This window comes from Rutidosis leptorrhynchoides, chromosome 2 (assembly GCF_046630445.1).
Source record: "Rutidosis leptorrhynchoides isolate AG116_Rl617_1_P2 chromosome 2, CSIRO_AGI_Rlap_v1, whole genome shotgun sequence".
Classification (NCBI taxonomy): domain Eukaryota; kingdom Viridiplantae; phylum Streptophyta; class Magnoliopsida; order Asterales; family Asteraceae; genus Rutidosis; species Rutidosis leptorrhynchoides.
Window position 1 is genome coordinate 460,150,333 of NC_092334.1, and position 26,915 is coordinate 460,177,247.

General features: G+C 28.3%; 1 protein-coding gene across 1 annotated transcript; it reads right to left on the reverse strand.

Moving 5' to 3' along the window:
- Positions 1-859: 859 nt before the first annotated feature.
- LOC139889317 (O-fucosyltransferase 37-like) lies at positions 860-3,147 on the reverse strand (the record flags this gene model as incomplete). The annotated part of the gene is made up of 6 exons (XM_071872276.1): positions 860-997; positions 1,075-1,333; positions 1,415-1,671; positions 1,764-1,853; positions 1,938-2,106; positions 2,528-3,147. Coding segments are annotated over 6 exons (1,533 nt in total), but the record flags the coding sequence as incomplete, so codon positions are not given.
- Between the last annotated feature and the right edge of the window lie 23,768 nt (positions 3,148-26,915).

The following is a 26,915-nucleotide window of genomic DNA, read 5'->3' on the forward strand; positions in this document are numbered from 1 at the left end:
TTAGTTGGTAAGCTATGATAAATTTGTGTCTTTAGTTGACGATATTTTTTTTAAAGGTAAAAATGACCGTTTGACGGTATCACACCGATTACTCCCAAGAGGAAAATTATGTAACTCATATTTAAAGGGACATGAAGTTAGGATTGAACTCCTGATCACCACTTTATTTTGCATGTCCCCAACTACTATGCTACCATCGCAGGGTTGATTGACGATAAATTATGTATTCAAAAGTCTACTTAATGAATATCACCAATGTTCTTTTTACGTGCCGAACTTAGTGGCATAATATAATAATTGTAGTAGCCAGAGATGACAACTTAGTGGCATAATATAATAATTGTAGCAGCCAGAGATGACATACTTTGACAAAAACTTAGTATGCTACAACATTAATAAGGCACTGTGAAAGAAGGCTAGCTTATTTAATCACTTCAGGCTAGCTTAAATTAGTGTAGAATTCGAGAGTCATTGAACTAAACAAGTATGTAAAATTGATACAATAGAGTCAAAATGATCCAATAATATTACCCGGATTATGTATTTGATTGTTTACCATGAATATGATGTGAAACACTTCAATAAGACTCTAAAAGTAAATATGCGAGTGGTCTTAACACATATGGTTTTGTGGTAGTAGTACGAAGATGCTTAGGTAACAAAATATTAACTATGATTCATTATTGTTCATTTGTCAACAGTTGGACTATACATCATGCTATATGGTTTCTAACAGTAAAAGCACAATTTAACATAACTGACTTTTGTCTATTTATCACAAGTCAAGGATCTATACAATGTGAAAATCATGCTACATGTCCCAAATGGGTCAAAAAGAGCCTACAATTTGCCAAATGGGCTAATTTTTACACATACATTCGGGCACCGGAAATGTTATTACGTCTCTGTCTCTCCTCTTACCTCTTGGCTGCGGTTGCCCCATGAAATTCATCGACCTTGTGACAAATTTTCTGTGTCCAACATACGCGCGATGCCCCTTAAAAAGCACAAAGAATCAGGTATAATTTAAGTTCACTAAAAGCTACATAAGTTGCAGAAAATCAAGATATATACCTGCAAGGCTCGAACCATATGACCATCGTAAGAGGGTAGAAAAACGTCACTACTTAATGATACAATATAGTCGATTGCTGTCAAAATAGTACTTCTGTTTTTGTAGTGGTCGAGCTCACCATCTCGAGCCAACATCTCCTTTTTCACCACATTATCGAACTCTGATTTTAATGGCAGAATGGCTCGATCGCCCCCAAATGGCTCTCCGCCTGCAATGTACACCCGAGCGTTTGCTGGTGCCCCTAATTCTTTAAGAATTCTGCATTTTTATAACAAAAATTTAAACGATTTGGCTAAAATATAGAGCGTTTTTCAAGCATGGAAACGTTTAAAAGTTTACCTTGTGACTTCTAAAGCATTGAGAGGGCAACTTAGGTTTGAATTTGGGGTAAGAAGCTCGTGATTAGACTCCCGTTCTTTGTTTATAAGAAGGTCGTATTCGGGGCCTAAGCCTGTGGGACAACCTGTTTTAACCAACAGATCTTTTTCAAGACTTAGATGAATCGCTACGTATGGACCTTCGATCCACATTCTCCTTGCAATTCGATTACCTAGTTCTGTAACTGGTTTAGCAAATTTGAGTGCATGAAATGCTACCTGCAATGATCAAATCAGATTATAGACTTATTTACTTGAAAAATCTCAAAGTTAATATATAGATATAGATAAAGGTTGTTAATTTTTGACACCTTGCATCGAAGTTTTTGAAGATCAGGAGGGAGATTATTGATAAGTTTCGAACCTAATCCTGTTAATACAAGAGCCCCTTTTTCATTGAGCTGCAAAACATATTTGTAAAACTGTTAATGGCAGTCGTTTACAGAACTGAAAACTGTGCAAATACGCTGGTTAACGTTTCTTACTTTCTTGAAGTATCTTGCGCGGATCCAAAATGGAGGGACGTTGTGTGGAATTTGATTTTCTAACGACTGCGATGAAACCAAATGTGTTGAGGGTAGATCTGATACTACTCGAATATCGGCTTTTAATGTCTTCTTGAAGTGTTCAACATCAAAAATTTCTGAAAATTCACTGCACAATAAAAATAAGTGTATTAACTTCCATATCCTTCAAACAGACCTTAATTTGTAAACTAGAGGATTAGTGTACTCATTCTATTCTATTAACCAATTATGAGACCTTAATCAACAATAAAAAAAAATGCATACATTTAATTCCACATTAGTCATATGCAACAATTATGAGCCCTAAATCTACAATTACTGTAATATCAATAACATAGTGTACACATTTTAACCCCAAATAAACTATATGAGGCAATTAAGAACCCTAAATCAACAATTTGGAGCACAATTACAAACCAATTTAACGCTAAATCAATAATTAGTAAACAAATAGTTATCTACCAGATCTTGATCACACATAACCAAGTTCATTTTTCACAACAGTAATAAACCCTAAATTGAATTGGGGATACAATTAGTATAATTACCTCAAATCTCCTTCTAAAACCGGCAAAACCAATGCAGCTTCAAGAATTCGAGCAATAACAACCGCATCAACTATCTGATTTCGAATGTCGAACAACCCACCCGAAACCACAACTACTAAAAACCTCTTCTTCTCATTCGCAATCTTAACCGATCTTTTTCGATACCGCAAAGTAAACTCCAAACACGGCTTAAACCCTTCATCATCAGGATGCTTCCAAAACTCCGCCACACTCCCGCCCACTGACCGCGGCGGCAACGGCACCATTGCAGTCGTGTCAAGTCTCACCGGAGCATCAAGATCCTCGCCGGAAGTTGGATCTTGAAACACGGATAATAGTGACGCCATTAAAAGCGGCGTGTGTGCAGCAGTGTGTGTGATTACAGATAACGATGGTTTGTTGTAATGAAATGAATTGATCGATGTACAGCACAGAATCGATGCGAGCAATAGAGTGATGAAGAAGAGTGTTTGTGATGATGAACGGTGGTTTCGGGGGTTCGATTTGGGAGTGAGTAGATCGTGAAATTGGTGGTAAAGATGAGGGTTTAGGGTTAAGATTGAGTTCTTGATGAATTTTGATTTCGCCATTAGAGGTGATTGAGGTGAATGTGAAGAGGATAGAGATATGATTCACTGATTTGTGTATGTAATTATAACAGAATCATTTTAGGCGGTTTACGTGAGAATCTGTTACATTTAGCGCCAAAATTACTAACGGCCCAAATTGTTTGTTTCCCGAACTGCAACACAAATATTTTGATTAGTTTTGTAGAAAAGGGTTAGAAGTGATCTGTAAGGTGTATAGGGAGCTATGTTTAAGAATTAAATTAAGGACTAAATTGAAGCATAAATATGTTTTACATTAAGTTAGTTAACAATAATTAGTGAGTAATTATTAATAATAATATTTATTTATGCATATTCAACTTTTTAAGATAGCTCTAAGACCTATCTTTAAATAAATTCAAAAGGAAAATAGCAACAAAATGAAGCCAAGTTCATCTTTCATTTTAATATTATTATTTTTTTGACAGCGATTGGGATTACCCGAGGGGACTAAATCACCAGTTTCGATCATCTCCGGTTTTGACTATGTCGATGCAGTGATAATAACCCCGCCCCCATCGCTGCCCGGGAGGTGTGACGACCCGGAAATTTCTGACCAAATTTAAACTTAATCTTTATATAGTTTCGACACGATAAGCAAAGTCTGTAACGTTGAATCTTAAAACTTTGAACTGTGTTCATATATACCTTTGACCTTTGACTATTCCCGACGATTCACGAACATCGGTGTGTAAATAAATAGGTAAAAACATATGAATTCTATACATATGTAATATAATATGTATATATATATATATATATATATATATATATATATATATATATATATATATATATATATAATTAATAAATATTAAATATTCAGTAAATTATATAATTGATAGATATTATATAATAAATGGTAATATAATAAAATTAATTACAAGCTTAAATATAATTGTTGTATTATTATCATTACTAGTATTATTGTTAAGTAGTATTCTTAATAATATTATTAAAATAGATTATTATTATTGATATTAGAATATATATATATATATATATATATATATATATATATATATATATATATATATATATATATATATATATATATATATATATATATATATATTGTATTGTATAAATATAAAATATTCAGAAAAAATGTTATTATATATATATATATATATATATATATATATATATATATATATATATATATATTAAGAAAAGACATGTGTAAAAATTAAAATATTAAGTATTACTACAAGTTTATCAATATTATTATTACTCTCATTATTATTATTATTATTAACATTGATATTAATATTATTATTTGTATTATTTAATTATTAATATAGAATATATAGATATGAAATTTAAGTGTATAAATTATTATATTGTTATTATTATTATTATCATAATAATATTAATATTATTATAATTAGTATTATTATTAGAATCACTAATAATAATTATATCATTATTATTACAACTAGTAATTGAAATTAAAATATTCGTTATTATAGTCAATATTAGTATTATTAATTACCAATATCACTAAGAATTATTATTAATATAAATTATTATTATTACCATTATTATTATTGCTTTTAGAAAATAATATAATTTATTATATTTATCATTAATAATATTATTAATATCATTTTTAGTAATATTTGAGAATATTCATATTATTATTAATTCTATATTTAATATTATTAAAATTCTAATTAATTATAATTGTTAAATAATTCATACGTACGATTTCCAAATCAATTTAGTGATGCATCTTAATCCAACTGTTTTAAATTGGTACTTTTGTCTCTAAAGTCTGTATTAGAACAAATTCCATATCAGATGTTGCCAAATACAGTTATCAATCGTGATCCTTTTATTTTTTATTTATTTTCCTTTTTGTCTGATTTGAAAATAAGTGACGATCAATGGTACTATAAACCAATCGAATTAGTCTGTATTATCAGTAACCCCCTCGGTTCACTCCTTATCAATATCAAGTATCAATTAAATCGTTTTTACCAATTTAATCTTAAACAGAAAACAAGCAAGAACAACCATATACCCTGTTTTTGTTTCAATTTTTAAATCGTTCGATTTTTTTAACGAATTTCAAAAATTAGGAATGTAGTATTGTTAGTAATATTCTACTCAATCTATCTGGAGAGTTTCAAACTTCAATTCATCAAATTGGAATCGAATTTCAGAGTCAAAGTTTTGGTTTGAAAAAGTCAACATTTGTTCTTCAGATAAATTCGAAGTTTCTGTTGCAATTTAGGATAAATTGATAATTTTTATAGTTTCTAATGATGATTTGAAACCTTTTTCATGAAGCAATCGTGGTCTCTAATTTCATGACCCGTCCTAATCCATCTGGACGAATAATTACATTTGGTTACATCGCGAGGTACTTGACCTCTATATGATACATTTTACAAACATTGCATTCGATTTTAAAAAGACAAACTTTCTTTTTATCAAAAGTTGATGGCATGCATATCATTTCATAATATATCCAACTATAATTGACTTAATAATAATCTTGATGAACTCGACGACTCGAATGCAACGTCTTTTGAAATATGGCATGTATGACTCCAAGTAATGTCTCTAAAATGAGCAAATGCACAGCGAAAGATTTCTTTTCGTACCTGAGAATAAACATGCTTTCAAGTGTCAACCAAAAGGTTGGTGAGTTCATTAGTTTATCATAAATATTCATTTCCATCATTTTAATAGACCACGGGATTTTCATTTCTCATAAATATACGTCCCATGCATAGAGACAAAAATAATCATTCATATGGATTGAACACCTGGTAACCGACATTAACAAAATACATATATAGAATATCCCCATCATTCCGGGACACCCATCGGACATGATAAAATCGAAGTACTAAAGCATTCCAAATTCCAGAATGGGGCTTATTGGGCCCAATAGATCTATCTTTAAGATTCGCGTCAATTAGAGGGTCTGTTCCCTAATTCTTAGGCTACCAAGCTAAAAGGGGCATATTCGGCTTCGATCCATTCAACCATATAATGTAGTTTCAATTACTTGTGTCTATTTCGTAAAACAGTTATAAAAATAGCACATGTGTTCTCAGTCTCAAAAATATATATTGCAAAAGCATTTAAAAAGGGATCAAATGAAACTCACAATACTGTATTTTATAGTAAAAATACATATGACGACATTGAACAATGCAGGGTTTGCCTCGGATTCACGAACCTATATCATTTGTATATTTATTAATATACATAATTGTAAGCGAATAGTTTTATATATATATAATAATATATTAATTGTATCTTTTTTATTTTAATGATATATATGTCTCATCAATTCTTTTTGTATATGGAAGTACTGATTTAGTTATGTTATATGTCTTAATATATTTTTTTATATATATATATCAGTTGTTTGGAAAAATAGTTATTATAATAACACTAAATATGATAATCATTATAATACTGATAATGTTAATAATAATACTTATATTAATAATAATAATGATTTCAATAATTATAAATATGATAATGATACTAATATTAGTGATAAATATAATAAATTGTATTATGATAGTAATAATAAAACTAATAATGCTTAATGTTAATATTTAGTGATAACAATAATAATAATACTAATTATTCTAATAATCATATTCTAATGTTATTTATAATAACGGTGATTTTATTAATCATTTTAGTACTAATGCTTATAATAATAATGGTAATACTAATAATAATAACAGTGATAGTAATAATAATATTAATAATAATGATAATATTATAATAATACTTATGTTACTAATAATAATTATGATACTTATACTGGTAGTAGATGATATCATTTATAACTAAAAATATCAAACCTGCTGTTCGAGAGAAGAATGAAAAAAAAAAAAAATAACTCAATAATTGAATTCGATTTTTAGGATGTTTTAGCCAAAGATTATAAAACCAAATATGTTTCAAATTACCTCTAGAAAGTTTCTGAATCATTAATTGAACTTGAATCATCAAATTGAATTCTAATTTTCTCAAAACGATTCGGTTGACTTTTATTTCAAACAACTTTGACCTCGAAATTCAGATTAAATAGGAAAATTTGAAAGATGAACATTTGCAGGTAGTTTACATAATCAATTCCCAATAAAACTGAAATATTACATTTTGATATTATTTTTGAATTCGAAGATTTGGAAAAAGTAATAAAGAAACAGAGTTCCGGCCTTTTTTTAAAAAAAATCGTTTGATTTTAATTAGGATAAGGAATGTATTGGTTTTATTTGAGAACGATGATGGAAGAACTAAATGACTCCTCTAATATCAAGTGTTAACTATCTATTTTATATTAGAAGAAAATCACGGATGATTTAATCGTACAGGAAGAACGAAAAGAAAAATAAAAAAAATAAAATAAAATATAAAGTGATAAGTATAGCTAACAGTTTTTGTTGTTTTGCTATGATCTTATTCGATTTGTTAGACAGGAAAACGAATTATGTACCCCTTGATAGCTACATCTAACAGATCCTGTGATTCTTTTATATTTTATAGAATTATTATTAATAATTATCAAGTATATTATTAATATTAATAATAATATTATTTAGTAATAATTATATTAATAATACAGATAAAAAAATATAAACACTAATAATAATAATAATAATAATAATAATAATAATAATAATAATAATAATAATAATAATAATAATAGATTATAGTAATTTTTATAAATGATAAAAACAATAGATGGTATTATTTTCCAATAACAAAAATAATGATAATGATATTAATATATAATAATGATTCTTAATAATAATATCTTAATAATAATACTAATCATAAAATTTAAAATTTTATTATTAGTTATAATGATATTAATAATAATATCAAAAATTTTATTATTAATTTTATTAATAACACTACTTATAATACTATTAATATTATTAATGATAATAGTAATAGTAATATTAATAATAATAATAATAATAATAATAAAAATTTTACATATCCAATTTCATTTATATTAATAATATTAATATTACAGATATTAATATAATATTAACATAAATGAGAATAATAATCCTAATATAACATTTATACTTTGTCTTGTAATTACATAAAATATATTAACTTTATATTTTGGTACTTATGTATTATTTATTCTATATAATAATATATTTGGATAGTTAACATTTATATATTTTATACATATATTACTATTTATTAATTATTAATGGCAATCATATATATGTATGTATATATATATATAAATTCATTTTAAATTATATTTATTCATTTTTTATCTTATTTTACATAGTTAATTCTCATGTTTAAATTATATTTTATAAATTTCAAATTATTATATATACTTACATTCATATATATATATATATATATATATATATATATATATATATATATATATATATATATATATATATATATATATATATATATATATATATATATATACTTTTTATTTATAAACAATTGTTCATGAATCATCAGAAATAGTCAGAGGGTAATTTAATATATGAACATAGTTCCAAAATCTTTAGGACTCAACATTATAGACTTTGCTTATCGTGTCGAAATCATAGTAAGATTAAGTTTAAATTTGATCGGAAATTCTCGGGTCGTCACAGTACCTACCCGTTAAAGAAATTTCGCCCCGAAATTTGATCGAGGTGGTCATGGCTAACAATAAAAATATTTTCATGACGAATATGAGTTGATAAATAGAGTTTTATCATCATTGAGTAATATGGATAAAACATTCGATTATTCGAAGAGCACGAATGAAGCAATCACAAAAGAGTGAAATGAATAAATAAAGTTTCGTCTTAACTTTTGACGTTGTCTTGGTTGAATTCCGGAATTCAAGGGATTTAAGGAAAATCTTCGAAATCTAAAAGATTTGATTCTCCGGCGAATAAAGTAATTAGGACCTCTCTAATTAAATGCGGAGATCTGCCTTGATTTCTCCATCAGATATTTCACTATAAATTAGCTTCTTCCATTTCATTACTTTTGCCACTCCTGTACTCAATTCCCAAAATTGAAAGATTGTGAAAATACTTAATCCAGTTCTAATCCTTGATATTTTCCAAATTATTATTTCTGTCATCCTTCTTTTCAATCTTCCACCAGAAAATTCTGTTTACTTCTGCTATTACATTGGGGTGATACTATTCTCAATTTTACCGTGTCTTTATATTGCTATTCGTATTAATACTCACGGTTTGTAACCTCCGTGTTGTTATTGAGCTTTATATTTTCTCTTATATTTTGGAGCTCTCTGCCTTTTTATTCTCTACTCGACCTCTAGTAAAGCGAGTAATGGTTCAGAATTCGTAGATATGGAGTTTTGAATGAACTTAATGTTCTAAACAAGAAAGAATGTAATAGCACGATTTGATTTGTCAAATTACCAGAATCACTGAGAATAGAACTATCAAGAATATACTTTTTTGATATGTTTAGAAGTTAAGCAGAATGAAAGAATTATGTAACATGGCACATGATGACGTTATGATCTGTGAATCATTACGTTCCATTAGAAACTCATCATGACTTACTGTAATATAATCACGTTGATCAAGTGTCATTATATTATACTAACTCATGCATCAATTTTCAACACTACTTCAAAATCACTCATAATTTAAACTCGAATTTTAAAGAAATTTAGAAACTAAAGTAGTTTCCTTTATGTTGTAATATAGATAGCACGAGGAGATAAATAATTTTGGACGAGGATATTTATGAAAATATCTTCAGAAATATAGAAGATACTTATGATGATATTTTGGAATTTCTAAGTTCGATAGTTGATGAAGAAAGATTTTCCGCAAGATTTTAACATGAGTACGGAGAAAGATATTCGTTGAAGATTTCATTGGATCCATAATTACCTGGTTTCTTTGAATATATGGTATGGTCTTTGTATTTGGCCTTGGTCTCCTTCATGGTTTGTTCAATCTGTTTTTCAGTACCAAATTTTCTATCAAGCGTTCCTAACACTCCCTTCTTTATCATCAAACTTTTGGCCGTTTAGACCATCTACAATTTTTCTGTTTTCTCTGCATTTAATACTACGAAATTTGAATCATCGGTTATCAATTCGAGGTGGTTTCAGAAGAATTGTATTTTTAGATGATTAAACGCTGATGGTACTATGGTGGAATATAAAAGGTTCCCCGGTAACAATAAAAGAGCACGCATATATATCAAGGTTATAATAAGGTTGTTTCGAATGAAAAGTCGAAGTTGACTTGTTGGAGCTGTGACAAAATTGACTAATTTGGAAAGAGATTGCAAAGTTATTTTCGGTAATAATAACGCTAAAGGAATTAGCACAGCTACGCGTTAAACGTTTACTTAGTTTTTGAGAGTTTTCAGGTGCATAACTATACGCATCAATCTTTCTTTTTGTGGATGAAGTGCGGTTGGTTCATCCTCTCGATTGAGGTGTTTTCAAGAATCATGAAAGGTTTGAACGCGGATTGTAATCGTCAAGATACAAATGGGGTTTAAGATGAAATCAAGTGGCAAACTTGAAGAGATGTTTAGTTTCATATGTTATAATCAATATTTTAATTCATTTTAATTGTCCAATGTTATTAGTCCACAGTCGATAGTCCACAGTTAACAGTCCAATAATTCATATATAGTTTAATATATAATATTCGAATTAATTAATACGTATCGTGACCCGTGTACATGTCTCAGACTCGATCACAACTCAAACTATATATATTATTGTAGAATCAACCTCAACCCTGTATAGCTAACTCCAGCATTACTGCATATAGAATGTCTATGGTTATTCCAAATAATATATATAGATGCGTCGATATGATATGTAAAAACCTTGTATACGTGTCCCGATATTTAAAGTGCGTAAAATAAATAACAGAAATTAAATGACGATAAATAAAATTGCGAGAATTAAAATTGCGATAAATAAAATGCGATAAATAAATTGCGATAAATAAATTGCGATAAATAAAAGGTAATACGAAATTAACAGTTAGCTAGGAACAGTTAGCTAGGAACAATTAGCGTGGATTCTTAACAAAATTTCTCATAGTTAATTTGTTTGTTTCTACCAAATTTTATTTTGTCCAATGTTTTCTTCATTATGCCACTTGTTGGATTCTGATAGATCAAAATCCAAATATGAATTTGAATAAAAATGGTTATTCTGCGGTGAACGGATACACATATCTGTGGATGTAAGTAGGATAGTAAATGACTGTTGAATCAGATTCGAAGAATGTACAATGTAACTTATTAATGTGAAATCTAAATATTCCTCGGGTATTACCTACCCGTTAAAATATTTTCACCATTAACAGTTTGTACGAAAGAATTTTTAATTACAATCTTTATGAAAATATACTTACATATATATTTTCTTCAGATGTAATCATAGATTCAATGAGTTAATATAATATTAATCTCATTTGATTTACCGTTATAACTAGAATACATAATCTCTAAGACATTAGAGATTACATAATCGCCATGAAGAACGAAGATAATTGATGTAGAACGATACGTAGAACGATGATTGTACTCGAGGTACTGAATGGGATGTTGAGGCATGGATTGTTGATGGTACTGGTGCTGTTACTGATGGTACTGTTGGTTCCGGTGATGTTGTTGAAGCTGGTAAATTTTGCACCATATTCTCCAGATTGATTACTCGAGCGCGAAGTTCGTTAACTTCTTCTATTATTCCGGGATGATTGTCGGTCAGAACGAGCAGATGAATAAGGTTTAGAATTTTAGATAGAATATAATCGTGGCGAGATACTCTGGAAATGAGTGTGAAAATGGTGTTTCTGACAGGTTCACCGGTAAGTGCTTCAGGTTCTTCACCAAGAGGTGAATTTGGTTGATGGAAAGGATCGCCTTCTTCGCGTCTCCATGGATTAAGTCGACTACAAACTCATCCTCAATTTATCCAGAATAGATGATGACTAAATGGTTGATCCATTCCAGTTATACTGCTTTCGGAGCTTGAGTGAAAATCCATGTCGGAAGAGCTGTCGGAATAACTATCGGAATAGCTATCGGAATCTGAGGGACTCGAACTGGTTGCAGGATTCATCTCGTACAATCAGATGAAGGATTTTCGATAATAAATAGATTATAGGATGTAGATTAGTACCACGCAATACATAATTTACATATGCATATATAATACTAAAATCCCATAAGTTACGGAGGAATCTACGGAATATGTTAGGCAAAGTTTACAGTAACAGATATGCTAAGATATGAATTAGCAGATACGCTAAGATATGAATTTTGTCTATACACTATTCATGCAATCCAGGCAGTAAGATATGTCTAGATTAAGAATGATAAGCAAGTGATTCCCTAAGAATGATAAGCAGGAAATTTTTTGACACGAAATGATAAGCAACACTTTTGACATGCAGACACGGTCGAAGTCCAGACTCACTAATGCATCTAATCAACTATCAGTTAGACACACTAATACAAAACCTGGCTCGCTAAGACCACCGCTCTGATACCAACTTTCATGACCCGTCCTAATCCATCTAGACGAATACATTACATTTGGTTACATCGCGAGGTACTTGACCTCTATATGATACATTTTACAAACATTGCATTCGATTTTAAAAAGACAAACTTTCATTTCATCAAAAGTTGACGGCAAGCATATCATTTCATAATATATCCAACTATAATTGACTTAATAATAATCTTGATGAACTCGATGACTCGAATGCAACGTCTTTTGAAATATGTCATGTATGACTCCAAGTAATGTCTCTAAAATGAGCAAATGCACAGCGGAAGATTTCTTTTCGTACTTGAGAATAAACATGCTTTCAAGTGTCAACAAAAAGGTTGGTGAGTTTATTAGTTTATCATAAATATTCATTTTAATCATTTTAATAGACCACACGATTTTCATTTCTCATAAATATACGTCCCATGCATAGAGACAAAAATAATCATTCATATGGATTGAACACCTGGTAACCGACATTAACAAGATGCATATAGAATATCCCCATCATTCCGGGACACCCATCGGACATGATAAAATCGAAGTACTAAAGCATTCCAAATTCCAGAATGGGGCTTGTTGGGCCTAATAGATCTATCTTTAGGATTCGCGTCAATTAGGGGGGTCTGTTCCCTAATTCTTAGGCTACCAAGCTAAAAGGGGCATATTCGGCTTTGATCCATTCAACCATATAATGTAGTTTCAATTACTTGTGTCTATTTCGTAAAACAGTTATAAAAATAGCGCATGTATTCTCAGTCCCAAAAATATATATTGCAAAAGCATTTAAAAATGGAGCAAATGAAACTCACAATACTGTATTTTGTAGTAAAAATACATATGACGACATTGAACAATGCAGGGTTGGCCTCGGATTCACGAACCTATATCATTTGTATATTTATTAATATACATAATTGTAAGTGAATAGTTTTATATATATAATAATTTATTAGTTGTATCATTTTTATTTTAATGATATATATATGTCTCATCAATTCTTTTTGTATATGGAAGTACTGATTTAGTTATGTTATATGTCTTAATATATATATTTTTTTTATATATATCAGTTGTTTGCAAAAATAGTTATTATAATAACACTAAATATGATAATCATTATAATACTGATAATGTTAATAATAACACTTATATTAATAATAATAATGATTTCAATAATTATAAATATGATAATGATACTAATATTAGTGATAAATATAATAAATTGTATTATGATAGTAATAATAAAACTAATAATACTTAATGTTAATATTTAGTGATAACAATAATAATAATACTAATTATTCTAATAATCATATTCTAATGTTATTTATAATAACGGTGATTTTATTAATCATTTTAATACTAATGCTAATAATAATAATGGTAATACTAATAATAATAATAGTGATAGTAATAATAATATTAATAATAATGATAATATTATAATAATACTTATGTTACTAATAATAATTATGATACTTATACTGGTAGTAGATGATATCATTTATATTTTTAGATGATAATAAAAATGTTAGTAATAACATAAATAATAATAAAAATCATATTTGTAACTATAATCTTAATATAATAATAAATGGAATTTCTATCATAATACCTATATTTGTAATAATAATAATTATAATAACATTATTCTTAATTATAATCATCATGATAAATGATAACTAATAATAATAATATCATAACAATAATAATAATAATAATCTTCATAATAATATTAGAGATAATATACTACATAATAATAATAATAAAAATAAGAGAGATCATAAACTACCTCATAAATCCCTTCCAAAAAAAAAATATGGCAGACATAAGACTCGAACCTGGATCCCTCGCACACCCATCACCACCCTAAACCGTTAGACTGCCTGTTGCTTTTTCTGATTTAATTCGTGTATTAAACATTTTAAACCCGTATTAATTCGTCTCTTTTTCCCTCTTCTTCTTCATCACACTAGTCGACTGGAACATAATTAATAACGACTTAAAGCTTGAATTAATAGTTATACATAATTGTAGTTGCTTATTAGTGTTAGTATATTAGTAAACAAAAAAAAAATATATCAAACCTGTTGTTCGAGAGAAGAATGAAAAAAAAAAAGAACTCAATAATTGAATTCGATTTTTAGGATGTTTTAGCCAAAGATTATAAAACCAAATATGTTTAAAATTACCTCTAGAAAGTTTCTGAATCATTAATGGAACTTGAATCATCAAATTGAATTCGAATTTTCTCAAAACGATTCGGTTGACTTTTATTTCAAACAATTTTGACCTCGAAATTCAGATTAAATAGGAAAAATTGGAAGATGAACATTTGCAGGTAGTTTACATAATCAATTCCTAATAAAACTGCAATATTACATTTTGATATTATTTTTGAATTCGAAGATTTGGAAAAAGTAATAAAGAAACAGAGTTCCGGCCTTTTTTTTAAAAAAAATTGTTTGATTTTAATCAGGATAAGGAATGTATTGGTTTTATTTGAGAACGATGATCTAAGAACTAAATGACTCCTCTAATATCAAGTGTTAACTATCTATTTTATATTAGAAGAAAATCACGGATGATTTAATCGTACAGGAAGAACGAAAAGAAAAAAAAATATAAAGTGATAAGTATAGCTAACAGTTTTTGTTGTTTTGCTATGATCTTATTCAATTTGTTAGACAGGAAAACAAATTACGTACCCCTTGATAGCTACATCTAACAGATCTTGTGATTCTTTTATATTTTATAGAATTATTATTAATAATTATCAAGTATATTATTAATATTAATAATAATATTAATATTAATTAGTAATAATTATATTAATAATACAGATAAAAAATATAAACACTAATAATAATAATAATAATAATAATAATAATAATAATAATAATAATAATAATAATAATAATAATAATAATAGATTATACTAATTTTTATAAATGATAAAAATAATAGATGGTATTATTTTCTAATAACAAAAATAATGATAATGATATTAATATATAATAATGATTCTTAATAATAATATCTTAATAATAATACTAATCATAAAATTTAAAATTTTATTATTAGTTATAATGATATTAATAATAATATCAAAAATTTTATTATTAATTTTATTAATAACACTACTTATAATACTATTAATATTATTAATGATAATAGTAATATTAATAATAAAAATTTTACATATCCAATTTCATTTATATTAATAATATTAATATTACAGATATTAATATAATATTAACATTAATGAGAATAATAATCCTAATATAACATTTATACTTTGTCTTGTAATTACATAAAATATATTAACTTTATATTTTGTTACTTATGTATTATTTATTCTATATAATAATATATTTGGATAGTTAATATTTATATATTTTATACATATATTACTATTAATTAATTATTAATGGCAATCATATATATATGTATGTATATATATATATATATATATATATATATATATATATATATATATATATATATATATATATATATATATATATATATATATATATATATATATATAAATTCATTTTAAATTATATTTATTCATTTTGTATCTTATTTTACATAGTTAATTCTCATGTTTAAATTATATTTTATAAATTTCAAATTATTATATGTACTTACATTCATATATATATGTACTTTTTATTTACAAACAATTGTTCGTGAATCGTCAGAAATAGTCAGAGGGTAATTTAATATATGAACATAGTTCCAAAATCTTTAGGACTCAACATTATAGACTTTGCTTATCGTATCGGAATCATAGTAAGATTAAGTTTAAATTTGATCGAAAATTCCCGGGTCGTCACATCTAACAGCCTCCATAATCAAATTTGATTTCGAGTTCTTAAACGAGTATAAAGTGTCTGTTACAGCAATATTTTTAATTATTCGAATTAATTGAATCTAACAAAAATTATGGATCGTTTCTGTTTGGTGTTGATATTTTAAATACAACAATTAGATAGGGTTTAGATGGGTTTTGATTCCTGGTCGATTTGAATGTTGTGAAGAAGGAGAAAAATGAAGAACAGAAACAATTTATACATATATATACGGGCTGGGTATAGATACAGAAAAATGGGCATGGAGGGATGGTTTGATGAGTCTGTCGGGTTTCGAGAGGCCACAGGTTCGAGCCCTACAGTGGGTTATTTTTTTTTCCAGAATTCGTTTTAAGAAGGTAGTTTCTATTTTTAATTATTATTATTATTATTATTATTGTTATTATTATTATTATTATTACTATGATTATTATTATTATTGTTATTGTTAATAATTATTATTATTATTAGAGTTAAGTTCATTATTATTACTATCATTAATAGAATTTATAGATTATTATAAACATAGGTATTATGTTACTATTAATATTATTAATATTATTAACATTATTATTAATATTATTACCGTCATTACTAGTATTACTATGATTATTAGTAAAATTATGATTTTAAGTATTATTATGATTATAGGTACAAGTATGAATATTTTTATTATTATTATAATTATTATTATTATTACTAGTAGTTGTATTATTACTATAATTATTATTATTATGATTACTATTATTATCGTTATCATAACCCTAGTTACAATTAAATTTATTATTATTATCATTGTTATTATTAATATTATTATCAAAATAGGTATTATTATTAAATAATATGATTATTAATATTATCTTTATTAATCTCAAAAACTACCTTTTTAAGCAGATAAATATTTTGTACATAAAATATACTTATTACGAATACTATAATTATATTAAATTTTCACATAACTATATATATATATATATATATATATATATATATATATATATATATATATATATATATATATATCAAATTTACTAATATTATTTATATAAATACATACAAATAGCAAACTATCGATTTTTTAAATATAACATTAAACAAGTATGGATATATTAATACAACTATATAAATAATAACCATTTTAAATATAAACACAAATTAAATATATAATATATAAAGTTATAAGATATGAAATTGTTCGATTATGAGTATATATTTTAATATATATATATACGAATGATATAGGTTCGTGAATCCGAGGCCAACCCTACACATGTTCAATGTCATCATATGTATTTTTACTACAAAATACAGTATTGTGAGTTTCATTTGCTCTCTTTTTAAATGCTTTTGAAATATATATTTTTGAGACTGAGAATACATGCGCTTTTATAAATGTTTTACGAAATAGACACAAGTAATCGAAACTACATTATATGGTTGAATGGATCGAAGCCGAATATGCCCCTTTTAGCCTGGTAATCTAAGAATTAGGGAACATCACTAATTTTGAGAATTAGTGCACCCCTAATTGACACGAATCCTAAAGATAAATCTATTGGGCTCAACAAGCCCCATTCTGGAATTTGGAATGTTTTAGTACTTCGAAATTTATCATGTCCGATGGGTGTCCCGGAATGATGGGGATATTCTATATGCATCTTGTTAATGTCGATTATCAGGTGTTCAATCCATATGAATGATTATTTTTGTCTCTATGCATGGGACGTATATTTATGAGAAATGGAAATGAAAATCTTGTGGTCTATTAAAATGATGGAAATGAATGATTATGATAAACCAATGAACTCACCAACCTTTTTGGTTGACACTTGAAATCATGTTTATTCTCAGGTATGAAAGAAATCTTCCGCTGTGCATTTGCTCATTTTAGAGATATTACTTGGAGTCATTCATGGCATATTTCAAAAGTCGTTGCATTCGAGTCGTTGAGTTCATCAAGATTATTATTAAGTCAATTATAGTTGGATATATTATGAAATGGTATGCATGCCTGTCAACTTTCGATGTAAATGAAAGTTTGTCTTTTTAAAAACGAATGCAATGTTTGTAAAATGTATCATATAGAGGTTAGAACCTCGCAATGGAATCATACATTATTGTATTCGTCCAGGTGGATTTGGACGGGTCTTGACATGTGGTATCAGAGCGGTGGTCGTAGCGAACCAGGCCTTGCATTAGTGTGTCTAAATGATAGTTGTTTAGATGCATTAGTGGGTCTGGACTTCGACTGTGATGCCCCGTACAAAATCATCGTGTACGAATCATCAACAACAGGATCATTACAAGGTTAAGTACTATATGCGTTTTCGAAAAGAGTTTGCATTCATAAATAAAGTGATGTCCAATCCAACATCAAATGTTTTACAATCCCAAAAGCATGCTTCACTAAGTAGAAGCAAATAATAAGTGTATGTGACCACAATGGTCGTTACAAGTCATAGTTCAAAAGTACGAATGTTTGAATGCAAAGTAAAGTAGTTCATGCGTGGACAACTCTAAGCAGCGGGTTCTACAGCACGACTAGTACACAGCGGAAGCAACCCCAAGCACCTGAGAAATACATGCTTAAAAACGTCAACACAAAGGTTGGTGAGCTATAGTTTAAGTATAACAGTATGTAAGGTAGGCCACGAGATTTCAGTGCTACAAAGAGTGTTTCAAAACAGTATGATAAAGTATATGTTAACCGTGGGCACTTGGTAACTAACTTAACGTTTATACCCCTGAAAGTACACTTGGCAAGTGCGTATGTCTACGAAGTATTAAAAACTCGTTAAATGCTAGCGCTACTAGCTCGAGTGGGGATGTCAAACCCTATGGATCCATATCTAAGATTCGCGTTCACGGTTCAAAAACCAATGATTAAACGTTACCGAACTAAAGGGAATGTTTCTGCCGTTATATAACCCACACATATATAAGTTTAAGTACTCGTGCCTAGTATGTAAAACATAAAATCCGCATGTATTCTCAGTTCCCAAAATAAGTTAAAGTAAAAAGGGAATGCTATAACTCACAATGATATGTAGTGGTAAAGTAGTAGTCGGGAAAGGTGTGCAAGTAAACGGTCCGAAGTCCTCAACCTAAGTCAAATAGTACTAAGTCAGTAAATTGTCTTAATAGGTTTAAAAGTATGTATTTAAGGTCTTAAGGGTCATCATCATTCATCATTAAACAAAAGGCGTAAAGTAAGTTTCGTTTATGAAAGTAGTTTTCAACAAAGTCTGACTTCAGTCAGTCACCACGGCCTCTACCCTTACTGAATTAAGGTGAGACCAGTGGCCATGGCTCCGTATATGAGTCCCTTAAGTGTGGTAAAATTTACAGAAGCAAACTCGTCTTGGTTTGACCGTGGCGACGGTCTAAGTGCGAGTAGGTCAGAAATTTCTGCACAACGTTAAAGGACATAGTAACGATCGGAGGGCCATAAATCCTAAACCGTAACTCAGATTAAGACGAGTCCTATATGAAAAGTTATCTACTCGAAAAGATATATCTAAAAATCATGGTTAGAACAGCCCAGGTCTACTGGTCTGTTCCAGAAGCATCAGGTCAGAAAGTTTTGGACAGAAACAGTAAGTTTAAAAGGGTTCCGGTGGTCTTGGTGTTTGATGTTCATCATGGTTCTCATCCTTGATGCATATAGCTTCAAGTGTACAACTCATGGGTGTGTTTAAGTCATCTTAACCAAGTCTTGACCATCATAACACTAGTGCAAGTCTAAGACATGAAGCACAACTCACTTAAGAGTTGCATGTAGTTTGATGAACCAAAGTTACATCAAAGTCTTAGATCTAACACATACATGGACTTTAAAGCTAATAACAAGTTACAAACTTGAAAGTAAACTAACTAATCAAGATCATAAGTAGTAGAACATAGTTCTTAGTTTGATCTTGAAGATCCAAGACTCAAAAGTCTAGATCCAAAGTTATATTTAAAGAAAACTTATTTGTGTATTCTTGAACTTTCAAGGTTAACTTAATTTGTTCAAGAGATATGAGATCAAGACTAACTTGTAGTACTTGACCATATAAACTAACTACATGAAATTAAAGTGCATAAATTGAAGAAGTAAACTTAAATAAACAAGAAAAGGTTCATGGTTGTTCATACTTTAAAGATTCAAACCAAAGTTTGATCTTTAGAAAGTAAACTTTAAAGTTTACTTCATGAGCTTCAAGTATGTCTTTAATCAACACATGGAACTTGCAACTTTTGAAACAATTGAAGTAGAATCATAAACTAGTGAGTTTATGTTCTTGTGTTCTTGAAAATACAAGATAATAGAAGAATCAAAACTAGAAAGTTTGATCTTGTAACTAGTAAAGAATAACTAACAATTACATGTAACAAACTAACAACAAGTAATCAAACTACAAATAACAAAAGATGATGATGATTAAGGGTGTATGGTATTCGGTTTTGTTTAAGAAAAAGGAGAGAAGAATGCTTCAAGTTACTTACAAAAGTTAGAGAGAAAAGAGAGAAATTTGAAAGTGAGTTTGAAGTGTGTGTTTTGAGAATGAGGAGTAAATGAAAGATGCTAATGAACAAGTAGTAAAAAAAATGAAAATCTCTCCCCATTCACTCCTCATGGCCAACGGTTTGGAGGGGTTCCAAGGGGGAGGGATAAGTCCACTAGGTTTATATATGTAAAGCTTATAAAAGGTGGTTACTAGATGGTTGTTTATGGGGATTACATGTTAACTAGATTCCATGCAAGTTAACTAACTAGTTACAAGTTAAAGTGATACTTACACTTTGAAAGAGTGGGCTAACTAAGCCCACTTAAAGGTAGGGTGGGCTTACAAGTCTTAATTCATGAGTCCATTAACTAATCAAAGCCCAAGTTCAATTAAATCACAAGTTAAACCAATTAAAGCCCAAGTAACTAACTAATAGCCTTAGTTAATTAAAATGATTAATAAATTTAATCATGAATGTAAATAATATCTAAAAATATTATTCGTGAAAGTTCCGGGTGTCACAAAGACGTTTCGGGCACTTAAAAGTCAAGTACGGGCAATCATAGCAACATGTAAATGTAATAACATACATTCGTTTAATCACACGTATTAATAATAGTAATTATTAATAAATAAATGTTGGAAATTCCAGGGTCGTTACAACGACCGTGTCTGCATGTCAAAAATTTTGCTTATCTTTTCGTGTCAAAAATTACCTGCTTACCATCTTTAGGGAATCACTTGCTTATCATTCATGGTCTAGACACATCTTACTGCATTGATTGCAAGAATAATGTATAGACAAAATTCATATCTTAGCGTATCTGCTAATTCATATCTTAGCGTATCTGTTACTGTAAACTTTGCCTAGTATATTCCGTAAATTCCTCCGTAATCTACAAAATCTTTTGTTCTATATAAATATTCTATACAATTAGAATATCATCTTGGATAGCCGGAAATCATTTCATATCGAAAAATCCTTTATTCCATCGTACGAAATGGAAATCGCCACTAGTTCAAGTCCCTCGGATTTCGATATGGAGTTTCACTCGAGCTCCGAAAGCAGCATCACCAGAATGAATCAACCAAATCATCCATCCCCAATTCATCTGATGGGGTTCGTAGTCGACTTAATCAATGGAGAAGCGAAGAAGGCGATCCCTTCCACCAACCGAATTCACCTCTTGGCGAAGAACCTGATGCACTTACCGGCGAACCTATCCGAAACACCAATTTCAGCCTCATTTCCAGGGTAGATCGTCACGATTATATTCTACCCATAATTCTAAACCTTATTCATCCGCTTGTTCCAACCGCCAATCATCCTGGGATAATTGAAGAAGTCAACGAGCTTCGCGCCTGAGTAATGATTTTTGGAGAATATGGTGCAAAATTTACCAGCTTCAGCAACATCATCGGCACCAACAGTACCAGCAGTAACAGCACCAGTACCATCAACAATCTATGCCTCAACATCTCATTCTGTACCTCAAGTATAATCATCGTTCTACGTATCGTTCTAGATCAATTACCTTCGTTCCTCATGGCGATTATGTAATCTCTAATGTTTTAGAGATTATGTACTCTAGATCTAACAATAAATCAAATGAGATTACTATCATATTGACTCATTAAATCCATGATTGCATCTGAAGAAAAAATATATGTAAGTATATTTTCATAAAGATTGTAATTAAAAATTCTTCGTACAAACTGTTAATGGTGAAAATATTTTAACGGGTAGGTAATACCCGAGGAATATTTAGATTTCACATTAATAAGTTACAATGTACATTCTTCGAATCTGATTCAACGTTCATTTACTATCCTACTTACATCCACAAATATACGAATCCGTTCACCACAGAATAACCATTTTCATTCAATTTCACATTCGGATTTTGACCTATCAGAATCCAACAAGTGGCATAATGAGGAAAACATTGGACAAAAATAAAATTTGTTAGAAACAAACAAATTAACTATGAGAAATTTTGTTAAGAATTCACGCTAACTATTCCTAGCTAACTGTTCCTAGCTAACTGATTAGATTTTATTTATCGCAATTTAATTACCGCAATTTATATTCTCTCAATTTTATTTATTGTCATTTAATTTCTGTTATTTATTTTACGCACTTTAAATATCGGGACACGTATACAAGGTTTTGACATATCATATCGACGCATCTATATATATTATTTGGAATAACCATATACACTCTATATGCAGTAATGCTTGAGTTAGCTATACAGGGTTGAGGTTGATTCTACAATAATATATATACTTTGAGTTGTGATCGAGTCTGAGACATGTACACGGGTCACGATACGTATTAATTAATTCGAATATTATATATTAAGCTATATATGAATTATTGGACTGTTAACTGTGGACTATCAACTGTGGACTACTAACATTGGACAATTAAAATGAATTAAAATACTGATTATAACATATGAAACTAAACAATTCTTCAAGTTTGCCACTTGATTTCATCTTAAACCTCATTTGTATCTTGACGATTACAATCTGCGTTCAAACCTTTCATGATTCTTGAAAACACCTCAATCGAGAGGATGAACCAACCGCACTTCACCTACGGAAGGAAAGATTTATGCATATAGTTATGCACCTGAAAAACTCTCGAAAACTGAGTAAACATTTAACACGTAGCTGTGCTAATTCCTTTAGCATTATTATTACCAAAAATAACTTTGCAACTCCTGTTCGAGATAGCCAGTTTTGTCACAGCTCCAGCGAGTCAACTTCGACTTTTCGTTCGAAACAACCTTATTATAATCTTGATATATATGATGTCTTTTCGCCTTCGATACCGGGGAACCGTTTATATTCCACCATATTACCAGCAGACGTACCAGCAACCTCGTTGCACTTTGGCTTAAATCTCTCCGACAAATCACTATATTTATCTATTGAAGTTTTATCATGAACTCCTGGGCATCTTGAAATGATAGTTGCCATACCAAATACTGAGAAGCATTAATCATAAATTCTCGAATTTCGCAGCGTTCCTACATCAATAGTTATACATCTATATATAACGTATATCCTCGGGACTGATGAATTTCAATTCGGAATCTCTGAATTCCTGAAAAGCATTCTAGCTTACGACTCAGATCTCCGAGTTTTGAAAAAGCTGATGAAGCAGTGAAAACTGAAGACTGCCTTAACAGTCAAAAGTTTGATGATAAAGGATAGAGTGTTGAAAAAGCTCAAAGATTTTGATACTGAAAAATGAATTGAGCAAATCACGAAGGAGACTCTGAACAAATCAAAAGGACTAAACTTGTACATAAAAAATCCTGATGATTCTGCTTCTGATGAAATCTTTAACGAATACCTTGCTCCTTAATCGCTCTAAATCATCGTGAATGAATTTCTTCATCACAATTTGATTCTAAAATTCTAAGATATTATCGTATCTTTCATTATAAATATCCTCCATATTTCTGAAGATATTTGTCATAACTATTATTATCTGAAATCATTAGCTCTTCGCATTATCTGTATTACATCAGAAAGAAAACAGTTTTAGTTTCTAAAGTTTGAAATAAATTCGAATATAAATTAAGAATGTTTTGAAGTAGTGTTGGAAATTGATGCATGAGTTAGTATAATATAATGACACTTGATCAACGTGATTATATTACAGTAAGTCATGCTGAGTTTCTAAATGGGACATGACGATTCACAGATCATAACGTCATCATGTGCTATTTTACACGACTCTTACATTCTACCTAATCTCTAAACATATCAAGAGCATATTCACCTGATATTTCTATCTTTTCTCTTGAATCCTGGTAATTTAACCAATCAAGATCGTACTATTACAATTTCTCTCTTGGAACGTTAGCTATGTTCATTTCGAATTTCATATCTATGAAATCTGGACCATTATTCGCTTGACTTAAAGTCAGGAAGGAGAAACAAAAGCATGAAACTCTGAAATATAGGGAAAATAATGGAACGGGAGAGATTAATTTATAGTAAAATTATCAGACATAGCAATCAAGGCAGATGGCCACTTTTAATCCTAACTTCTTTAAATACCGAAGAATCAAATCTTATATAGATTTCAAATATTTTCTTCTAAATTCCTTGAATTCTGGAAAATCAACCGTGACTACGTCACTGGTTAAGTCGAACCTTCATTTACTCATTTCACTCTTTTGTGATAACTTCACTCATACTCTTCGAGTAATCGAATTATCTTATCCATATTACTCCACAGTAATAAAACTCTATTTATCAGCTCATATGCGTCATGAAAACATACTTATTGTCAACCATGACGATCCCAATCAAATTTCGGGACGAAATTTCTTTAACGGGTAGGTACTGTGATGACTCGGAAATTTCTGACCAAATTTAAACTTAATCTTTATATAGTTTCGACACGATAAGCAAAGTCTGTAAGGTTGAATCTTAAAACTTTGAACTGTGTTCATATATACCTTTGACATTTGACTATTCCCGACGATTCACAAACATCGGTGTGTAAATAAATAGGTAAAAACGTATGAATTCTATACATATGTAATATAATATACATATATATATATACATATATATATATACATATATATATATATATATATATATATATATATATATATATATAATTAATAAATATTAAATATTCAGTAAATTATATAATTGATAGATATTATATAATAAATGGTAATATAATAAAATTAATTACAAGCTTAAATATAATTGTTGTATTATTATCATTACTAGTATTATTGTTAAGTAGTATTATTAATAATATTATTAAAATAGAATGTTATTATTGATATTAGTATGTATATATATATATATATATATATATATATATATATATATATATATATATATATATATATTGTATTGTATAAATATAAAATATTCAGAAAAATGTTATTATATATATATATATATATATATATATATATATATATATATATATATATATATATATATATATATATATATATATATATATATATATATATATATTAAGAAAAGACATGTGTAAAAATTAATATATTAAGTATTACTACAAGTTTATCAATATTATTATTACTTTCATTATTATTATTATTAACATTGATATTAATATTATTACTTGTATTATTAATTATTAATATAGAATATATAGATATGAAATTTAAGTGTATAAATTGTTATATTATTATTATTATTATTATCATAATAATATCAATATTATTATAATTAGTATTATTATTAGAATCACTAATAATAATTATATCATTATTATTACAACTAGTAATTGAAATTAAAATATTCATTATTATAGTCAATATTAGTATTATTAATTACCAATATCACTAAGAATTATTATTAATATAAATTAAATTATTATTATTACCATTATTATTATTGCTTTTAGAAAATAATACAATTTATTATATTTATCATTAATAATATTATTAATATCATTTTTAGTAATATTTGAGAATATTCATATTATTATTAGTTCTATATTTAATATTATTAAAATTCTAATTAATTATAATTGTTAAATAATTCATACGTACGATTTCCAAATCAATTTAGTGATGCATCTTAATCCAATTGTTTTAAATTGGTACTTTTGTCTCCAAAGTCTGTATTAGAACAAATTCCATATCAGATGTTGCCAAATACTGTTATCAGTCGTGATCCTTTTATTTTTTATTTATTTTCCATTTTGTCTGATTTGAAAATAAGTGACGATCAATGGTACTATAAACCAATCGAATTAGTCTGTATTATCAGTAACCCCCTCGGTTCACTCCTTATCAATATCAAGTATCAATTAAATCGTTTTTACCAATTTAATCTTAAACAGAAAACAAGCAAGAACGACCATATACCCTGTTTTTG